Below are 20,958 nucleotides of genomic sequence, written 5' to 3'. Positions count from 1 at the left end.
TGCAGAGTTCTGGATCTTAGAAAGTGTTTGAGGACCCTGCTTTTGATTGACGTGGTATTATCTTCCTGTGTTGGCATACTTCCTATTGAAACAAGAAGTTGATGCGGGACATATAAGAGGACTTGCTCTTTTTTTTATATTTAGCTTGAATGAATGCTACCATATTGATGGCCTCAAAGTAAAAAAAAAACATGGACTAATGGCACAAAACTGCCAATTTGATTTTTAAGATGGGGTCTTTAAGTCCCATAAAATAAGATTTTGACTTGTTTGGAATGAGGTTTTATTAGAATACAAATGTGTTAAATAATGGGTACATGAATTATGGATAAATTAAGGGACTGCATATTTACAAAGACGGATTTACAACATATACTATAAAGAAAAGCTGCATAAAACAAGAGATTTGAGATCCCAGCTTGCTTAATTTTTAGAAATCATCCTACTGCAGGTAAATGCAACAGGGTTAACAATTGCCATCATCTATCTATACCGATAAACTGGTGGACTTCGACAAGGACTAATGCTTTGTTTTTTTTGCCTCACTCCGATAATGCTAAAGCTCTTACATTCTCCTTGTAAAAATGCTGAATGGACCAGCTTTTATGTTTTGTTAAGTTCGCAGTCATGCCAGAGAGCTGGGGTGAAATACCTGTATGTAGAACTGTTCACTGGACATCAGCAAGAATTTCACTCTGAAGCTCTGTTGAAAGATACTGCATTGTTTCACCTATTTTCAATGCTTAGTCTCTCCATAGTCATGGACAAGATATGCACATTACTTAGTATGACAGTAATTGATTGATTTCAGGCATTTATTACATTTATCTCAGCATCAGAGGAGAAAAGCAATTCATTTTATTTAAAATAAACAATCTATTGTCAGCTAGTGTAACCCTCATTATTTCATAGTGATTGTTTCCATAGGAGACCCCTACAATCATTTATAGATGAACTATCTTTTATATCCAAGTACGGGTACATGTGTTTTGATCGAGTGTTACATAACTCTGAAACTCTAAACAACCCTTGAGGAGAAAGATGTCCAGACTGATGAGATCATCATACTTAAATGAAGGCCACTAAGGCAGTAATAATGTCAGATACTAATTGAAGAACCTTAAAACTAAAGTCAGGCAAGATAACTATACAACCAGAAAGAGAGGAAACAATCAGGGATCGTGGACATACAGTAGATGTTTTATTTGTGACATTACAATAGTCCCCTTCTAGAATCTCATTTAGGATTGATGAAGTCATGAGTGTGTTTTGTTATAGTGGTAAATGTCATGGTGTTGTTACTGTGATAACTGGGATCTGGGCCTCTGTGTTCTTTAGCTTGGCAGCTCTTTCTCAGAGTGAGTGGTCCCTCAGGAGAGACATGGACAGTGAAACATACTCACAAATCAACTGGCCATCCAGGTATCAGAGTGGGAGTGTAACCCTTTAAATTCCCTCAGTTGACCCGCTAACTCCATTTTCCAACAATTGTCCTTAAGTTCATGCACACAAACACCTTAGTTTTCATCCCCTTGACCCTTTCATCTACAGTCACCATAGATGATGGCAAACCGTTCCCTTTTTAATCTCCCCTTGCATCCACTGCGTTTTTTTACCACTGACCTTTGTTCCTCACCAAAATATGACCAGCTCCTAACAATGAACCTTGGCTTCAGTCCTTTTCAATTAGTCCCTGTCATAAAATTATAACAGGTGAAGCTTATTTGTGTGTCAGTCAAAATTGTCACTGCTGGTTGAGAGGTTATCAATAAATGGTTACAAACAAGTAACTAATAAATGGTTAGCAGGACATGATAGCTTGTTAATGATTTCATATTAGTCTATCAAAAGGGTAGTAAATAACTGGACTGGCTAAATGTTGGCTGTTTTTTCCTGTGTGGTTAACATTGATTTCAGGATAAAGCTAGCTGCAGAATTAATTGAAACAAGCTATTTTAAGTTTGTTTTGATGACACTTGATTCCTTGATTTTGATGACACTTTCTCTCAAAATTAGAGATGCACGATATTATCTGCAAATAAAGGCTTAAAATGTAAACATTGGCCTTATTTAAAATGATGCCGATATGCCTTGCCGATAATAAGATATGCTGATTATGCATCTGCAGTAACTCACATTTGCTAGCAATATGATCAAATCTGCTCTGTGGTCATTTTTTAAGCGAACTTTTGCCTGAATGGTGATAAGATTCAATGTTTTGGATCGCTGCACTGAATTTGAGAATGCAAGTACAGAATGATGCGTCTGGTGTGAAATACAGTCATTCGCGTATGCAGCAACCTCCCCCGGGTCCTAATGTCTGCCCGGTAAGGAGATTTATTTATTTAGAAGGTGCTGTAGGCCTACTTGTTAAATTAATAAAATGAAAAGTAAAATACAGAAATAACATTTAAGATACTTGTGTTTCTGAATAAATAAAAAATCACAAATCTAGTTTGATTTAAAGGTCAGAAGCTATTTACATGATGAATAAAAATCGCAAACATGAAACTTGTAAATTTAAATAATTTTATATATACAGTTTACTTCAATAATGTGTAATTCTTTCAAACGGATTATATAAATAACTTCAATAAATCCAAGAAGCTCTATGGCCCTGTTTACACCTGGTATTAAGATGCATTATGGTCGATCGGATCACAAGTGGACGAGGGAGACCCTTTCAATTAGTCTCTTTTGTCCACTTTCAACCACTTCTGTCCTGATTTCTTTAAGTGAAGGGTTATGGCGGGTAAATGTATGTTTTTTTTTTTCAGATCTTTTGATCTAATGGACAAAATAAGCGTGCACAATTTACATATGAACGCGCCCGGAGACTACGGAAAAACATACAGTACAGAAAGCAGCAGCTTTCGTTTCTGCTCTGACAGCCGCAAGACTGTGCTAAACGCTGTGAGTGTGTGTTAGAAATCAGGAATGGTGAGAGAACATTGAGCTTGGTACGTTTTTCGTCTTCAAACCAAACTTTGTTCAAACAAAAGTTGAAATTCCACATGAGCGTTTACACTAGGAAAGCAATCCGGTCAAATGTATTTTTGACTACCTATGGAAGTGTTTGAAAGTAGACAAGCTCAAAACATTTTACACCCCATTTAAACCTGTATTTAGCGTCGTCCACCTGTGATGCGATCAACCAAAACGCATCTTAATACCAGGTGTAAACGGGGCCTAAAATATTTTTTTGCTTTTGCTGTAGACCATCTACAAATGTTAAATCCACAAATAAAGTGTTAAGGTTACAACTGCATCTAAAAACAGCAGTGATTTATTTTATAATTGTTAGTTTCAAAGCTTTCAATGTTTTCTCATTATAAAAGGAACTTTAATAATGTTTTAGTTCTAAGGAAAGTGCACAGGAAAGACTTTGTGTTGTTTCCAAAAAAAGGAAAAAAATATCGGCATCAGCTATCCGCCAAAATGAGTTGAAAAATATCGGCATATCGACAAAATATTGTGCATCCCTACTCAAAATGATAGTAGGTCATGCTTTGAACTGGGTGAATGTTAATTCCTCTCTTTCCTCCCTTCATGAAGAATACGAGTAAGAGAGAGACAGACAAGGGAGGATATCTCAGGAAGGGTTTCTGATTCAGGGCCAGATGCATCCTCTGTCAGACGTCATCCAACAGTCGCCCCTCAATATTTGGCTCCACGACCTCAATCTGCTAACCAGCCGCGAACACGGAGCACTGAACCCCCAATCCAACAACCGAGTCAGCTAGCAGATGCCCGTCAACATAGGGCACATAGTGCAGAGCGGCCACTATTCCAGCGCAATCACAGTATGGATTCACCTGCCTTTCAACACATACCTTCAAGTGAAATGGGAATTCATCAGCGTGCCCAAAGTGCAGAGCCCCCAAACTATGAACAGATTCCTGGTGTACACCCAAGCACCATGGGTCATCAGCCTGGATTCGGGAAAATCAGGCAATCCCTACCAAGGCGAGATAGTCAAGATCCTCAACAACCGACACAAATGCCACAACAACCACGCCCAGCACACAAAGACCTCCAGCAGCCATTACCTGGTCGCAGAGATGCCCCACCACCTGTACAAAAGTATCGGGCTATTCTTCAACCAGTGCCTTTAGATCGGGACTCTCGCCAACCAGCTCAAGCACATGCAACTACTCAGAAGCCTCTACCTGAATATGAACACACCTCGCATTTACGTCCGTCACATAGGCATTATGGTCACAGCCAACCTTTGCAGTACGGTACAGTCCAGGCATTACCTCCAGCCTATGGACAAATTGTCCACTCTGGTCCTTCCCATGCATCTAGCCATCTATCCCCACCTTCAAATGCTCATGTAGCTCACCCTGTGCCTGGACCTCCACTTGGCATGTCTGAGATGCTGGATCACAAAGGATGCTTGGCCTCACCTGGTTCGACATCTACTGGAAAAGAGGGTGAAGAGACAAGATGGCGTCCCAGTACTGATCTTATTCAGCCCGTTCACAGAGAGGGTCGATCAGCATCCAGGGTGCATCCACCTTCAGAAGGGCTACTTAGGAGCAGAAAGGCTGTGCTACCCTCAGAGATCCGCCGCAGACAAAAAAGTGTGGATGATCCCATGCGTGGACAAGCTGATGAAGTTTTGGAAAGTCAAAGAATCAGAAGGATTAGCCAGTCAGAGGAGACAGAGGGCAGAGGTGGAAGAAAGTTGCACCAGTTGGAAGGAAGGGAAGGGCCTGATGGAAGAGGAATGGCTCAGATGGAAGATGGCACAATAACAGGTGAAATTGGTCTAGTAAATGACAGAGAAGGGCTTGTTGACCAAAGGAACAGGCAATCCGAGGAAAGGGAGGTAGATAATGTCACAAAGAACATTTGGACAGGTGAAGATGTGGGACGTAGTGTAAGGAAGATAGGTCAAAGAGAAGAAAACAAGCAAAGGAGTGGTATTAAAAAGGAGGAGGGTCAAGATAATTGGATCATTAACCAGTTAGAGGGGATGGAGCAAGGAGGTGTCAGGAAGGTTGACAAATTCAAAGAAAGAAAATGGGAAGTTGATCGAAGAAAAGGCCAAGCTGATCAGTCTGTTGAACCACTGTTACAGGGTGATAATAGAATCAGTCAGGAGGTAGAGGAGCAAGAAGGCCAAAGGTTCCTGCAAAAAGAAGTGGTAGATGGACATGATAGAAGACAACGGATCAATCTGTCAGAGAACGAGGAAGGGCAAGTCAGACGAAGAAGGATAACCCAATCCGAAGATGATTGGGAGGGACGTAGGGTACGTACAATTGGCCAGTTGGATGAATGGGAAGCGCAAGGAGTGCATCGAATGGGCCAACCAGATGATCAGTTTGAAGGACGTGAGAAAGGAAAACAGAGGTATAACCCACAAGCATCTGAAGGTATGGACACCACTCCCACACAGGTACAGCTAACCAATGAACAGCATTTTCCACACAATAAGGTGGGGGAAGTTGGAGGGTACTTGCAGAAAGGTTCCTCCCTCCCACAAGCTCAACATCGCGTGAGTCAGGCTGCATGTGACCTCAGGCCAAAGGCACGAATCCGCTCCATGTCAGATATTGGAGTAACTCAGCGGTCTGCTGCATTGAGAAGTCTTGAGCGTGCTGCCAGTCGAGAGTCTACCATAGTGATGGGTCCTGGGCTTCATACTAAGGAGCCGGGTGCTGTGGCCAATGGTGAAATGGGCACCTTGGACACAAGAGTTTCTGTGGCAAAGCTGAGACATTCCTACCTGGAGAATGCTTCTGGACACAGACCTGAGCTGTACGTGGACTGGCCTGTCAGCATGCTAAGTCAAGATTTTGTAAAAGATGATGATTAAACCCACTAACCTTCAAGTAATAACCCTTTCTTTTGGATGTAAAGTTCTGCTTTGTTAATGCAATGCCTCTACCGTATGCTGCTGTTCATTCAGAAGTTTAATTTGTAATTTCTGAAACTTTTATCACACATCCATCCAATCAACTAAGTCTGAATGGAGGAATGTTGGCTTCAACTAATGACTATGCATTTAAAATCACTTAATCTAAACTAAATTTAAATCTATTTTGGCATCTTCTCTAACAATATTGGCTGCAGGATGAGATTTTGTAGGGTTACAAACTGTTGGATCTTAACCTTGCCTTGATCTTGTGCAAATAAATTTGGTTCTGTCTTCATCAAATGCATGATTATCATTACTAAATAAAATTGATTGTGTGATTTGTTGATTTGATTGACTTGTTGATGTATTGCTCAGTTTAAGTAGTCTGAAATATGAGGGATTAGGGTTTTTGATTTGTGACTATCGACTAACTTTGTTATGGAGCCCCTAAAGTGCCCTGAGACTTTGGTGTGTGCATGACAATTTTCTTGAATGCACACAAAAATGTCTTGGGGTTTTTATCCTGCTAATTTTGCTTTAGAGTCTCTTTACCTAACTAATTCTGAAAGTTATCTTTTATTAAGACAATCTTTCCTGTCTAAAGGGAGTCTAAAGGTGACCAGGTTCCCGTGGAGACTGATCCAGTTGTCAGCAGTGACCGGGAGAGAGGAGCGCGTCGGCCCAGACGTTATTTTTCCCCTGGTGATGACAGGAAGTCATCTGAGAGGTTTAGAACCCAGCCAATTACATCAGCCGAAAGGCTGGAGTCTGATAGGTATAGTGAAACAGGAAGTTATCTGTTGCACTGAAACCACCAATTTATGATTAGTTGTGGTAAATTGGCTCTGTTTTATCCTCAAGACTTTCACAGTACTTTAAAAAATATGTTACTCATCAGAATTTTATGAAAGCGTTTTTGAAAGGTTTAGTCAGTATCTGTAATGTGCATCTGTTCTGGCTAGAGTGTGTAGTTAATTTTTCTTTTCTTTAGTCATCATATTACACCAGTTGAATCATCAGGGTCAGTTATTTTTGTTATGTTTGTACTTTTTTCTTCAGGTCCCATCTTAGTCCAGAGCGTCAACATGGAGAATGTGAGTAAAAATTTAAGCAATATCAAACAAACTGTTGTACCTAATATAAGCAGCTGTGATTTGGCCAAAGTCATGATTTTACACACCATTTCTATAAAAAACAGTTCATATTGAGTAACTTAACCCTTTCTTTTGTGTAGTGGATGAGGAAAAAATGGATGAACGAGCTAAAATGAGCGTGGCAGCCAAGAGGTCTCTTTTCAGGGTATCAGCTCTCTGTAGCATACACAACTTGTTGAATATGAAATTACACATGAAACTTACGCTACAAAAACAATATTGAATATATTTGTATATATATTTAGTTAGTTAATGCAGTTAATATTACCTTTGTATGTATAGCCATACATTTTTTTTTTTTTGTAACCTTTCCTGATCCGTCTGTTCTCGTCTGGCAGGAGCTGGAGAAGACTTCAGATGGAGGTGTACCCAAACCTCGGTCACGCAATGCTGCGGTCGAGCGGAGACTCAGACGAGTGCAAGATCGTTCACGGACACAGCCCGTCACCTCAGAGGAAGTTGTCATTGCTGCTACGTAAGTAATTTCCTACTTTTTGTGATGTAAAGGATCTGGTTTTCATATCATTCAATTTTACCTGCTATTTTAAGTCAAGTCAACTTCCTTGGCAGAAACCAAGCCAGTTCTCCTCTGGCCAACGAACGAACACTTTGTAATTATGATTCAGGCTGCATCACACAAGTCAGAATTCAGATCGGGATCAGTAGCTTTAAAATTTTCATCATTAAAATATTTGTTTTAAAGAAACAGTTTTGCCAGAAGTTATTCAGTTTACTCACCCTCATGCCATTCTAAACCAGAATGCTGTTGTTTTTTCTGTGGAACTCAAAGAGAATTTTGAAGAAGCAAGTTATGTCAACAAATAATGTCTAACTCTTTTTAAAAGTACTTTTTTTAATTTTTGGAGCTTGTGGTCATAACGGTGAATGTTTTGTTTTTGCGAGAAAACAAATTACAGCATACAACAACATGAGGATGAGTAAATAGTGACATTATTTTTCATTGTCGGTAAACTGTTCCATTAAAATATATACCCATTACTGACCACTTCATCACCCCTTCTTTTGGAATAATTCTTGTTCACTTCATTCCTTTTTTGTCTTGTCCTCCTCTAAAGTTCCCCTGCTCCCCCTTCCCAAGTCATCACTGTTCAAACCACTGCTCCCAGAATCCCCAGTCCTGCCGTAGTCAGCACTTCCATGACTAGCTTCAGGTATCATTTGAATGCTTTATTTTATTTTGTATACTTATACGCGATAATTTAGGAATTGTTGTCTTGAGCTACATGCTGTTTCCTAGTTTATTCATTTCTTAACTTGGGCTTTTTACAGACATGTGTTTTTTGACAGCATGATTGCATATTAATAGAGAATTCATACCATACTTGAAAGAAAGAGTCTAATTAAATGGTCCATTCATTCTGGTGTGTTGGATTATTCAATTCATTCTCAAAAATGTCTCTGTGGGAATGTTTATGTGACAGTGCGCCATCTGCTGGTGGATTTTACGTTCACGCGCTGTTATAAATGTTGTTGGGGTGTGAAAACAGAATGGCTGGCTTGCAATTATGGGGTTATGCAGTTCCTCAATTTTGTAATGTGAGCATGTGCCTGTGTCTATGAAAAAGTTTGAGTATATTAATGTGTGTAAGCATGTGCAGATGTTTTGGGTGTCTACATCAGCGCGTGGTCACCCAGATTAGCTGTAAATAGTCACATGGTTAGCAGCAAAAACACATTCTGCATTCTTCATGCACACCCAAATGTCAGAGGTGTCACCCATCTGTCAAAAAGACTTTTATGAAAGTGACAGAGGAGGAGATTACCTTAAACTAGAACAAAGGACAAACAAATCAAAAAATAAAGTTTCACTCAAATTAAGTACAAGAACACAACATCAATGCATTTGAGTCCTATGTCTTTTTTTAAAACTTTGTATAGATTGAAACAATGGCTTGGCAGTGAATTGAAATCCGTTTGTGTGTGTTTAATTAGGTGAAACTTACAACATTATTTGCACCTGTTTACTTGTTTACTAAGTACATGTTTACTAAGTTCTTGCCACAGTCTGTACAGTTACACCTATACAGATTCCATTCATTTTTGCTCTGCTTGATGACTGAGTCTTAAGCCCCTTTCACACAGAGATTCCGGAAAATACACGGATAAAGTGACCCGGGATTTGACCCGGGTTCGTTTGATTTTGGTTTATTCACACTGCGAGTGATTTTCCGGAATCAGAGCGTTCACACACAACCCGTAAAAATCCCGTAAAGACACGTGACATCGATGTGACTTGTAATCTCAGCAGCGTCTTAAGTTTGCTTATGAGCTGCGATTTCTCTCTCGAGAAGCCACGCTTGTGCATTTTTTTTCTCTGATTCGATTATAAACTTGCGCTTTACGTACCATTTCACAGCTGGAGAACGAGCCCGGCTTCAGCGTCATCACTACGACACGGCATTATTACGGCTTTTGTTCACACAGCGCGCGTTCCGGGACTGAACATGGCAATGTTACTAGGTCCCGACCCTGCATCGATCCCGGCATAAATCCCGGGTCGTGTTTGCGTTCACACAGAAGGCGCTCTGGCAATTTACCGGCAATTTCCCGGGTTCAAAGCGCTGTGTGAAAGGGGCTTTAAAGACACAGGTTTGGATCAACAAATACACAAACTAGGATAGTTACTGTGATGTGATACTGCGATAGTTACTATAATTGTTTATGAATCGTTTTGTGTGCAGTTTTGTTAGCAGACAGACTGGTCTCTGTGTGCAGTGTTTTATTATTGCATAAACAACCTGTAATTCTCCTCCCAGTTTGCAGGCATCATCAGCACATGGATCGGCCCACCATGAACAGGAGAAAGATGATGTTTCAAAGGAGGCGGTTGCGGGAGAAGAGGACTTGGGGTCTAATGAACCGGACCTATCAGCACTAAGCCTGGCTGAGAAGATGGCATTATTCAATCGCTTGTCGCAACCCTCTGGCCAATCTGCAAACGGACCCCGTTCGGACACACGCCAGCGTAGGGCCAATGCCCGCTTTCAGACCCAACCTATTACCCAGGGCGAGGTTGATCAGGTGAGGTCTCCTTTTTACCTATTTTTATGGAAACCACTTAAGGAAATGGATATTTTTGCTTTGAGTAGGCTACTTTAAAGGTGAATTAAAGAGAGATTTAAAAAAGAAAAACATTAAATTTGTCTTTCATTCTGAATCATTTAGCGTTGTAATTGATTTCAGTCAATACTCTCTTGAAAGTGAAGAGACATTGTGCCATTCACAGGAATTTACAAAAGACGTAGACCCGTCCAGTCTCACAGATCAACTCGCTGTGACTAATGATTCTGTTGGTCCCCCTCAGAGCGAGCAAGTAAGAGACCCTGGACTGAGACTTTTTGATTGGCTGAGCAGTGAGAGCTTTGCCTTGGCAGCAGCTGCTGATTGGTTAATTGCTGAGGCCCCGACAACATTGCATTTTCCAACTGGATATTTGCTACTGCTGAGTTGCATTATACCTGCTTTGATTTGGACCGGTTTCATTTCTTAATCTAGTAACTGCATTTCACTGCATTCTGTCATTTAACTCAAACTCAAACACCGCCCCCCCAACTCCCCCAACTCCCCCAACTCCCCCAACTCCCAAACTCCCACCCCTTTGATTTTATTTGATTTTTTTCTTCATATAGCAAAAGCAAATGGAGAACAGGGGCTGTCAGTATCCAAAATGTGGTCTTTTCCTCACACAGCGCTATATCATATAGCATCAAATTATTTGAATTATACCATGGTCTGTCTGAATACTCAACTCTGATTGGCTGGAAGGTGTGCTATAAAACCGTTTAATGCACAGGTAGTTCCACAGTTTAATCACTGTTTTATATTAATGCACAGTTTTCTTTGACGCACACGCACATCATTTGCACACAGATTGCGCTGCACATACACAGCTTACACATTTAGGAGCACAGTAACTTATCAACGCTGCCCCACGATTTCTTATTATTAAAATATCTTCGCTACGGAATCGCTACATTATGTCTCAGCAAGAAGGGGGTAACATCGCTGGTTTTGAAGTAATTAAACTCATAGCTTCGTTGTTAATAGAGAAAGATGCTGCGCAGATGCAGGTAATTCACACACGCACATCTCACTCACACTCTCTCTCTCTCTCTCTCTCTCTCTCTCTCTCTCTCTCTCTCTCTCTCTCTCTCAATAATTAATTCATATAAATGCTATATTTTATTCATTCAAAGAAATGTAATCTTACGCACTACTTTATTTCTGTGTCTGATTTAAAGTGCACAGAATGCTAGATCTAGCGAGCCGTAACTGAGAAAAATAACCATAATTTTTATCCTTCCAGTCAAATATTGCACTGCAAACATCAATAAGAGCTTTAATTGTCAATGCAGGCCAGTGATTATGGTATAATTGGGATAATCCACGGCACTTAATTCTATTTAATGTGCACTTTTATTTTTAAAAACTACTTGGAGATAATATAATATTAATGAAATAAGAGGCCACTTAAGTGTACTTAAAGTTCACTTTCATGACTGTTTCTTAACACGCGTACAAATATTGCATAATTACATGATATACAAGTTTTAAATAGAAATTATGAAATAGATTAAATGAAATTATAGAAATAGCATATGTACATGAAATTATACATAAAGATTTAGGTGGGTCAAAAAGCCTTTTTAAGTTCAACTAATTGAGTTTAGTATCAATTTTAACTGATACATTTTCTTTAATTGCAAATTACATGCAGTTAAGTACCTGAAAGCGTTACATTTAGTTCACGCTTAAGTATATTATCTTAAAGCATATTATTTCCATAATAAGTACTCTTTTTAGAAGTATGGTAGAGTGCACGTCATTTTTCACAATGGACAAGATACATAGGCAACTTTTATGGTGCTTTTATTGAAGATTGAATCTGTGCTTGCTATGAGAGAAATTCAGCTATCGGACATTTTTTGTCAAGAAAGTGAAATCAAAATGCGTTTTAAACACCCAGACCATGATGATGATGATGATGATGATGATGATGATGGTGGCGTAAACAAAAATTCTGGTCTGTTGCATGTCTGAGAAGTTAACTGATTAGGTTGTTTGGGATGCAAAGCACATCCAATCTCTGCAAGCTGCCTGTGTGTCCTGCATATGACCTCTGACCTCTCTGGCGTCTGTAAATGTGAACGCCATCTAAAAAGACATCTGAAAATACAACTATTCTTTCTTTCTCTCCAGCTGCAAAATGGAAGCGTGAAGTTGGAGCCTCTCTCTGCATCACTGGTCCGCTCTGTTACTGCGGTCACCGCCCAGGCTTCTGTTGCCATGGTGACAAGCGCTTCCCCATCAATGACCGCAGATGTTCGCATGGGGATGTCCGCAGCTCCGCCCTCTACTCAGGCCTCGCCCAATCAGACTCAGCTACCGGCCTATGAGAGAGGAGTTCGATACTTCAGTCTTACAGAGAGTGGGGAAAATCCCACACCTGATGTTCAGTCTCCGCCCCCCGCAGTGCAGCCCGGCCAATCAGGATACAGCAAGGGTGGGGCCGAGCTGATTTCAGCCAATGGGCAGAGGCAGGATGAAAGTGGGTGGAGGGGAAGACTTGGGTACTTAGGGAGAGAGGAGAGAGAGACAGAGCTCCCCAGTGCGACTTCCCCTCCGCACACACATGCTCCCAGACACACACCCCCTCACGGCAGGGGAGATGCAGAGCTGAGCGGCCCGCGAGAGAGGGAAAAAGAAAGCTCACCCGTCTCGCAGGGAGGCTACCTTTCACCAGACAATCATCAGACGGCAAGAGGAAGCAGTACCAGAGCTGTCATCTCAGGTAAGGTTAGATGGAACAAAAAAGAAAAGTCTTTTAAAAGGGGTGCAAACCTCTCAGCTGTGTCTATTGTTTCTGTACATGCAGTCACACACATGCACACATGCATGATGCACGTCTACACGATGCAGCCGGTCTCTGTTCGGGTTAACCGGGTTAACCGGGCTCCCAGCCTACACGCTGCTTGAGTCGAATGTGATTAGCATAATTTATCATACATCAAGCGTGCAGCTTTCTTTGTCTGAGCCGTGCAAAACTAATGATGCTGAAATGAATCGGGCAGAAGGCAAAGTGGAGTGATGCTCCCCTCTGTGGCTTTTGTTTGCGTTCCCAGCCAAAGCTGTTACTATCCATTCGTCTGGAAGCAAGAGGCGTGTATGTGTGAATTTTGTAGTAAAGAGGGAGATGAATGAAAGACTGGAGCGGTAAGGCGGATGGAAGTGTGCCCACATTGATACAGACATGTTGTCATCCCACAGAAAAAACACAGGAGGTTATCAGGTTCATGTCTGCCACATGTTATAGGACAGCCATGACAGCAGAATGCGACAGTGGCTTTCACAGGATAAAGGATGTTTTAAACATGTTTTTTTTTTTAAACGTGTGTGTGGCAGTGGTGCTTTAGTGTTGTCTGTTCATGTGTGTCAGGTATTGATTGAGCCCCATGATAAACATGAGAGAGTGTGTGTAAGCTGATGGGCAATGCAGTTTCTAGGTTTTATGTATGAAGTTTTTTTTCTGTATCTGGTGCATTGAATAGCTATGGCTAGACACATATTTGTGTATTCTTAACTGGATGGATATAAATATTTGAATGGTATATTAGTGTTGGCTGCCTGATTGGCTGTTATACATGTGTGTTTCGATTTGATTTATACCGATATAATGCTTCTGGTTATAGGGTCAATCTCATGAATCCTGAAAAGTGGGTGATGTCCAGTTAATAATTTCACCTCCCTCACCATAAAAAACAAAACAACAAAAAACAAAGATTTTATTTTTTCAAATTCTCACATTTTTTTCAGTAATAATTCTCATTTAATTATCTTTTTTACTGTATTAAAGTACAAAATGTTGAAGACCAAATGTTAGTATGTTTTGATAAATTCACACTGATATAATGCCTCTGGTTACAGGGTCAATATCATAAATCCCCATATTGAATTATTATTATTTTTTTGTCTCCCTTTTAAAATTCCCATTATCAGAATTCTCTTATATCTTTTTATAAAATATATTAGAATTTGAATTCAGATTTGATGAATTCATTTTTGAATATTTTTTTTTTATTATAATAAATCAGCAAAACAGTCAGCATAATGTAATACTATGCAATAATAACTTTTAAAGGTAGTACAACAAATACTGCCATGATGTATAAATACATTACAAATTTAAAATGATTTTTTTGCATTACAGTAATGGGGATTTATGGTGTGCTTAATTGTCATTAAAATTAATGTCACAATATTCATAAAATGACCTAAATGTCCATTCTTTATGCAAAATGTATGTTTCTTTTTTTTTCTTTTTGGGAGAAATAGACATGTTTTTGACATGTTTTGAGAGATTTACACTTTAAGGCTCTTTGTATGTGTATTTGCTCTCATGCTAGACTCAATGTGTTTCTCCAGATGTCCCTGATCCCAGCGTTCCCGGGAGGGCGGTGAGCACTGCTGCGGTCTCCTCTAGAATTTCATCACACACCTCACACTCGCTCACTTACCTCCAGCAAACCCAGTCGTACACTCCTCCGCAACCTCAACCAAAACCAGTGCAGCACCCTCAAGTCTACACACCGACACTCACCCGACCCCAAACACAACCCTACAGCCCGCCGACACCGCCACAGACACAGGCCAAACTACAAACACACCTCATTTCTGACTTTCAACCTCACTCCCACGTTGACTCTCAGGCTCCTCCATGGCAAACTCAGGTGTCCTCTGAACCCCAACAGCAGACACAACCCAGAGTACCCCCACAGACACAGCCGAAACCACAATCCTTCCTTCCTCCTCAGTCACATGCCTACATTCCCTCTCAACCCAAGATACCTCCTCAAACCCAGCCAAAACCCCAGTGCTTCATACCACCTCAAACAAAACCCCAAGAAGAGATCCTGGGAAAATACGGCCCTTCTGCACCTATCGTCTCCAAAGACCAGCAGCCAGAGATCCACGAAGATCCAGAGGCCATGACATCTATGTCAATCAAAGAGAGGTGTGTTGGCTACTTCACTTGTACATCAGCTGTGAGCATACCAGACATCACATCCTGCATAAACAATCCCGGGAAATGGCACAATCCCCCCCACCACCATAATATAAAAAAATATATTATACCATATTCATTCACGTAAGTCACCTAACACAGGTTTGTTCATTCAATAGTATTCATGCCCCAAAAGTGATGTAGTTAAGTGTGACTAAAAAAGAGGCTAGGGTCTCCACAAAATCTGAACGCAAGTAGTCACAGGAGACGCATTTGAAACTTGTGATAATACCAGGTGTAAAGGTTATGCATCTTGTGATTGGTTCACTGAAAATGCATCTTAATACCAGGTTGAAACAGGCTTTATTTCTCTCTAGCTTGCTTAATTTCTGGGATATTGTATATCATTTGCGGCCGTCAGGGAGCCGCTATCAGTATGTGGGAGACTCCTGCACATTCCGGGAGAGGTGGGATGTCTGGCAGGGTTGCCAAGTTTGTGAAACAAAACCAGCCCAAGTGCTATTCAAAACCCGGCGTTCCAGTGGGGTCGCTTCAACCCGCGGACTAATAAAAACAACCCCGGGCAACAGTTTAAAAAGAAGCCCAATTCGTTGGGAACACCGCGGACTTGGCAACTCTGATGTCTGGAATACAGATAATCCTATTTATAGTAAATCACACAAAATATGGCAGATTAGCATAAGATAGTCAGTTCCCATAAAGAAATGTATTTTTAATTTGGTAAACATATAAACTTTTAAATTACCTTCCAGGTCTCGACAATAGCCTGTGGTACATATCTTTGTTTACCCTACCAAACTTATTACTGGCCATCAATACAATAACATTCATTATTACTGTTTGAGGTCAGTAAGATTTGTTCTCTTAAAGGCTCACAAAGGCTGCATGTATTATACATATTTTTTTTACAATTTACAAGAACTTTTTTCTATTTTTATATATTTTAAAATATAATTTATTTGTGTGATGACAAAGCTGAATCTTCACCATCATCACTCCAGTCTTTAGTGTCACATGATCCTTCAGAAACCTGAATTTTAATAAGAAAAAAATCGTATTATTTTCAGTGTTGAGCTGAACAGTTGTCTCATATTTTGGTGGAAACCGTGATGCTTTTTTCATGATTCTTTAATGAATAGAAAGGAATTATTTTAAATAGAAATCTTTTGTACCATTTTAAGTGTATTTACTGTCAAATTTAATGTCTCCTTGTTGAATAGAAATAATTAATTTCTATAAAAAAAAAAAAAATTTTACTGTTCCGTTGTGTATGTATAACTTGTCAAGATTAGTTTCTGAAAGGTAGCATAATAATAGCATGTTAAAAGCACACTCATCATGGCATATTGCGGTGTAAGAAACATTGGCACATGGCTGGAGATGTTTCAGGGTGACTGGAGCTGTTCTCCTTCTGTCTTGTCTTATAAATGAAATTGGGTCATCTCTGCTCTCCGCGAGCTCTGATAATGCGGACAGCTCTATTTTAGCACTCCAGCTTTCCCCACAGGGCTGGATGAAATGAGTATAGACAGAGAGCGAGAGAACGAACCATGACAAAGTAGTATGAGAAAGCTGAATTGTGAATAATTTTGTATGCTTTAGTATTTGGTGTGATTTCTGAATGAGTTTTGAGGACCAATATCCCTTTAATTTCTTTTTCAATTGTCATTTCTTGCATTTTATACAGCAGATCTGCATGATTTTTGCCTCTACAATGTTCAAGATGGAGTGAAGCGTTTGACACTTTTCTTTCTCAGGTTAGCCATGTTGAAGAAGAGTGGAGAGGATGATTGGAAAAACAGGATCAACAAGAAACAGGAAGCTATACAGGAAGTGGTGTCTGTAAGCGAGAAGAGCAGTCAAATAGTGGAGGAGCAAGGCTTTAAGAAAAAGGTAAGAATATGTTGCCTTTCGAAATCAAATATGGAAATTCATCACAGGTTTATATATATAAGGAATATATATATATATATGTAGTCATGGCAGTATTACAATTGCCTTAGCTGTCTCCACCACTTACCCACTTTTCAAATGGTTCCTACATCTCTGTGTACAAGTAATAACTAGTAAAACATTAGTATAGGTTTGTAATGTTCTTAAAGTAAATTCACTTTTTATGTTGATATGAAATAATACTCAGTAACTGCAGAATTTTCTTCCTTGCTAAAAATCCTGTTTTAATATGATATTCTGGCCGCTGTTTTCCTTAATGACATTCAGGGATTTTTTTTAAAAAGTGCTAGGAAATTGTACTTAAGTTCGAGTACTATGTCAGAAATTCCACTCATTTAAGTACTCAAGTAAAAGTAACTAGCGGAAAAAAAACTTGTAAGTATTTACATGTAATTGTACTTTATTTAAAAGTAAATGCTTTTCTTTGCTTTTTTAATTGACATTTGACAAGGGACAGTAGAGATTTTAGCATTTTATTATTTTGATGGAAAATCTTTGTAAAGAAACCTGTCAAATCACTATTTTCTCATTGTTAGGGTTTCTCATCGACAATTATGACAATTAAGTGCTTAATTTTCAGTCTTATCAGTATTTACTAATTGTAAATACTTATTAGTATTTATCTACTTATCTTATCAGTATTTATACTCAAATTAGTTTCTTTGGCTGTTCAAATAAAAGGAAAGTTATACTTATATGAGCATTATTGATTGGCTTGTTAATCACATCAGGATTAAGAAATATACTATTTTATTTTTTAAATCATTGAGGAAAGATGTAAGACCTCATGATGTATGATGTACATTAAAATGTCTACATGAAATTGTATTTTTCTCCCCTTGCAAATGTACAGGTATTACATTTTTACAGAACTGTAAGATACAGATTGTCCAAAATAATACTTAAAGTCCCCTGCAGTCAATAATTGTATCCCCTAAAACTCCTCTTTGATAATCAAAAATGACCTATATAAATGTTGTTGTTTTTTTCCTGTGACAATAATTTCTTCAGCTTGAATGTAACTCTACACCCTTGCTTCATTTGGTATACGTGGAGCCATGACTATGCAAATTAGTCCCCGCCTCCACTCAATCACACCAGTTTGGACTACATGATCCACTCAGTCAACTGTATTAAACGCTACACAATGGCAAGTGGAAATATTGGTTTAAATTAGCCATATATAGCCATAACCAGAAACTGATTGAAGAGTGAATTATACAGGCTTGCCTACAAGTCGATGTATCAGAATGGTAATGCGTTTTATGTATCGCTCTCTACAGTGTCGGACACATAACGGTAATTGATATGAGGCCTTTGGTCTGACTACATTATCAAACAGCTAATAACGTGTTGCTAAGGTTACACAAACTATGACAGACAGACAGCTGCCTTCTAAAAAACAGCATCCTTATTGGAAACACTTTGAACATTATAGAAAGTCAGTGGAAAAGGGCATATACTGTAGTTCATCATAACATCGTAATATACATCTTATACATATACACCCGCTATATATATACCCGGTTTTCCTGTCCCTTCTTAAAGGTGTTCTTGTGCTCACCGTGGAAAAGCAAGTTCGGTTACTTGTTTTTGATGGTAGGGAACACGGGCAGTTTCAAACCACGTTTTTGAGTCTGTCTTTGGTACACTGCAGTTTTAAGGAGAAAATACTCAGCAATGGCGTTGACTGATGAATTAGCACATGGTTTGTCTTAAACTATATTCAAAACACCCCACATAGACATTTAAGGTATAGTAGTCAAGAACTAGTACTCAAATACTTCACACATATGATGACATTGAATTGGGACTGGTGCTATCAAGCTGTGAAATGACAAAAAAAAGCACCTTAAAAGTGTCAGGAATTATTCATTCAACTCTAAAATACATGAGAATCACTTTTTTTTTTCACAAGACGTGAGAACAAATGACATTTAATGCTGATGCAACACCTCTTATGGTGCCATATGGACATGGAATACTTTTATGGTGCTTTTTTTAATCAAATGGCTAGGATATTCTTTAAAAATTCACCCTTTGTGTTCCACAGAACAAAAGAAAGATGACTGTGAGTAAATGATGGTAATTTTCATTTTTGGTGAACTATTCCTAATCTCAACTGTGAATCAGATGTGTTATTCTAATTTGTGAATAGTAACACAATCATTTACTGAAGCAGGCAAAGCTGTGAATTGACTGCCCAGTCTGATGAGTCATTTCACAGCGTGGTGTTCACTGAGTTTTATAAAGTAACTTGTGCGTTCTTGAGTTATTGTGATTCTCGCAATTCAGCAAGTGCAAAGGTTAAAGAAAACCGTTTTCAGTTTATCCAAAGATATAGGGCAAGTCTTGCACATCAAACAGCTATTTTCTAGTCTTAGCTTTTTGTCCTTCACACACACAAATGCATCTCCTGTGTGTTTAGGACAAGACTGTTATCAGTGAATTCACATCATCTGAGCAGCTCTGGGTAAGCACCAGCATCAATGGCTGTCCTAGGAAATTTTGGCTTTAGCTGCGAGATGATTGGCTGACCTGCTAGTGCAAACTGCAATTTGATTGGCTGTTTCTTAAGGACTGACACGCTGCTTGCTTTATCTTCTAAATTAATCTTATTTTGTCATTTCAGTTGGTAACACTTACAATAAAGTCTCATTTGTTCACATGAGTTAATTCCATTAGTTAACATGAACTAACAGCAAACAATAACATTTATTAATCTTTGTTAAATTTCAATATTTACTAATACATTTTGTATTAGTGCAGTTGAATCTGTTAACTTAAGTTAATGCATGGTTAACATGAACAATGAACAATTGTATTTTTATTAGCATTAACAAAGATAAATAAATGTTGTAAAAAAAATACATTGCTTATTGCTATTCATGTTACTGTGTTTAATGCATTAAGTAATGTTAACTAATGAGACCTTATTGTAAAGTGTTACCTTTTAGTTTGTTTTCTGGTGGCTATAATAAATGAATAGTTGCTTCTCTCTGAAATGTTACTGCTGTTGAAATGTTAGGAATATGCTGTAATAATTTCACTTAACATTATAAATGACTCCTCATTATACTGCCATTATAGACCTTTTGCTTCTCTTGTTTGTCTTGATGTGTGTCCAAATCAAATTCTAGCATGTTTTAGGATGAAACACCTTGCACCTTTGTTATATATAGAAACCAAAATGGTCTGTATATGTTATCATTTTAATAATTTGGGGTATTTTTTGCGCCTATGTGGTTCATATTAATCTTGTTAGATTTCAGTTTTAGATTTTTGTTTACTTTGTACACTCTCAGAAAAAAAAAGATACAAAAGTAGTCACTGGGTTGTCACCCAAAAAGTAAACATTTTGTAGTGTACATTAATCAACATTCATGAATTTAAATATACCCAAATTAGCCCGAAGGATTGTTTTCATTGGTTGTCCCTTTGCCAGATGTAATTAGGCCTAAAACTAGAGAAAAGAAACAAGAGAGAAAAACAATAAAAACAATACTTACTTTCAATGTACTTTTCTTCCCTATTGTGACATACACTCACCTAAAGGATTATTAGGAACACCATACTAATACTGTGTTTGACCCCCTTTCGCCTTCAGAACTGCCTTAATTCTACGTGGCATTGATTCAACAAGGTGCTGAAAGCATTCTTTAGAAATGTTGGCCCATATTGATAGGATAGCATCTTGCAGTTGATGGAGATTTGTGGGATGCACATCCAGGGCACGAAGCTCCCGTTCCACCACATCCCAAAGATGCTCTATTGGGTTGAGATCTGGTGACTGTGGGGGCCATTTTAGTACAGTGAACTCATTGTCATGTTCAAGAAACCAATTTGAAATTCGAGCTTTGTGACATGGTGCATTATCCTGCTGGAAGTAGCCATCAGAGGATGGGTACATGGTGGTCATAAAGGGATGGACATGGTCA

At 39.0% G+C, this 20,958-nt stretch overlaps 1 protein-coding gene across 15 annotated transcripts in view; it reads left to right on the top strand.

The window, feature by feature from the left end:
• Nucleotides 1–20,958, top strand: part of svilb (supervillin b) — a 61,570-nt gene that overhangs the window by 18,745 nt on the left and 21,867 nt on the right. For 7 of the 15 annotated variants that reach the window (XM_082172879.1, XM_082172886.1, XM_082172888.1 and 4 more), the window contains exons 7-19: nt 1,339–1,422; nt 3,556–5,769; nt 6,474–6,644; nt 6,929–6,963; nt 7,104–7,168; nt 7,362–7,498; nt 8,100–8,195; nt 9,801–10,065; nt 10,271–10,357; nt 12,244–12,835; nt 14,467–15,055; nt 16,825–16,960; nt 19,449–19,493. In XM_082172879.1, coding sequence (XP_082029005.1) covers nt 1,339–1,422; nt 3,556–5,769; nt 6,474–6,644; nt 6,929–6,963; nt 7,104–7,168; nt 7,362–7,498; nt 8,100–8,195; nt 9,801–10,065; nt 10,271–10,357; nt 12,244–12,835; nt 14,467–15,055; nt 16,825–16,960; nt 19,449–19,493 — 4,516 coding nt within the window. The remainder of the gene's footprint in view (nt 1–1,338; nt 1,423–3,555; nt 5,770–6,473; nt 6,645–6,928; nt 6,964–7,103; nt 7,169–7,361; nt 7,499–8,099; nt 8,196–9,800; nt 10,066–10,270; nt 10,358–12,243; nt 12,836–14,466; nt 15,056–16,824; nt 16,961–19,448; nt 19,494–20,958) is intronic. The other 8 variants (XM_082172882.1, XM_082172890.1, XM_082172878.1 and 5 more) reach the window with 5 other exon arrangements.

This window comes from Leuciscus leuciscus, assembly GCF_965113295.1.
Source record: "Leuciscus leuciscus genome assembly, chromosome: 6".
NCBI lineage: Eukaryota > Metazoa > Chordata > Actinopteri > Cypriniformes > Leuciscidae > Leuciscus > Leuciscus leuciscus.
Note: the sequence above shows the minus strand (reverse complement) of the source record. Positions and strands in the feature narration are given on the sequence as shown.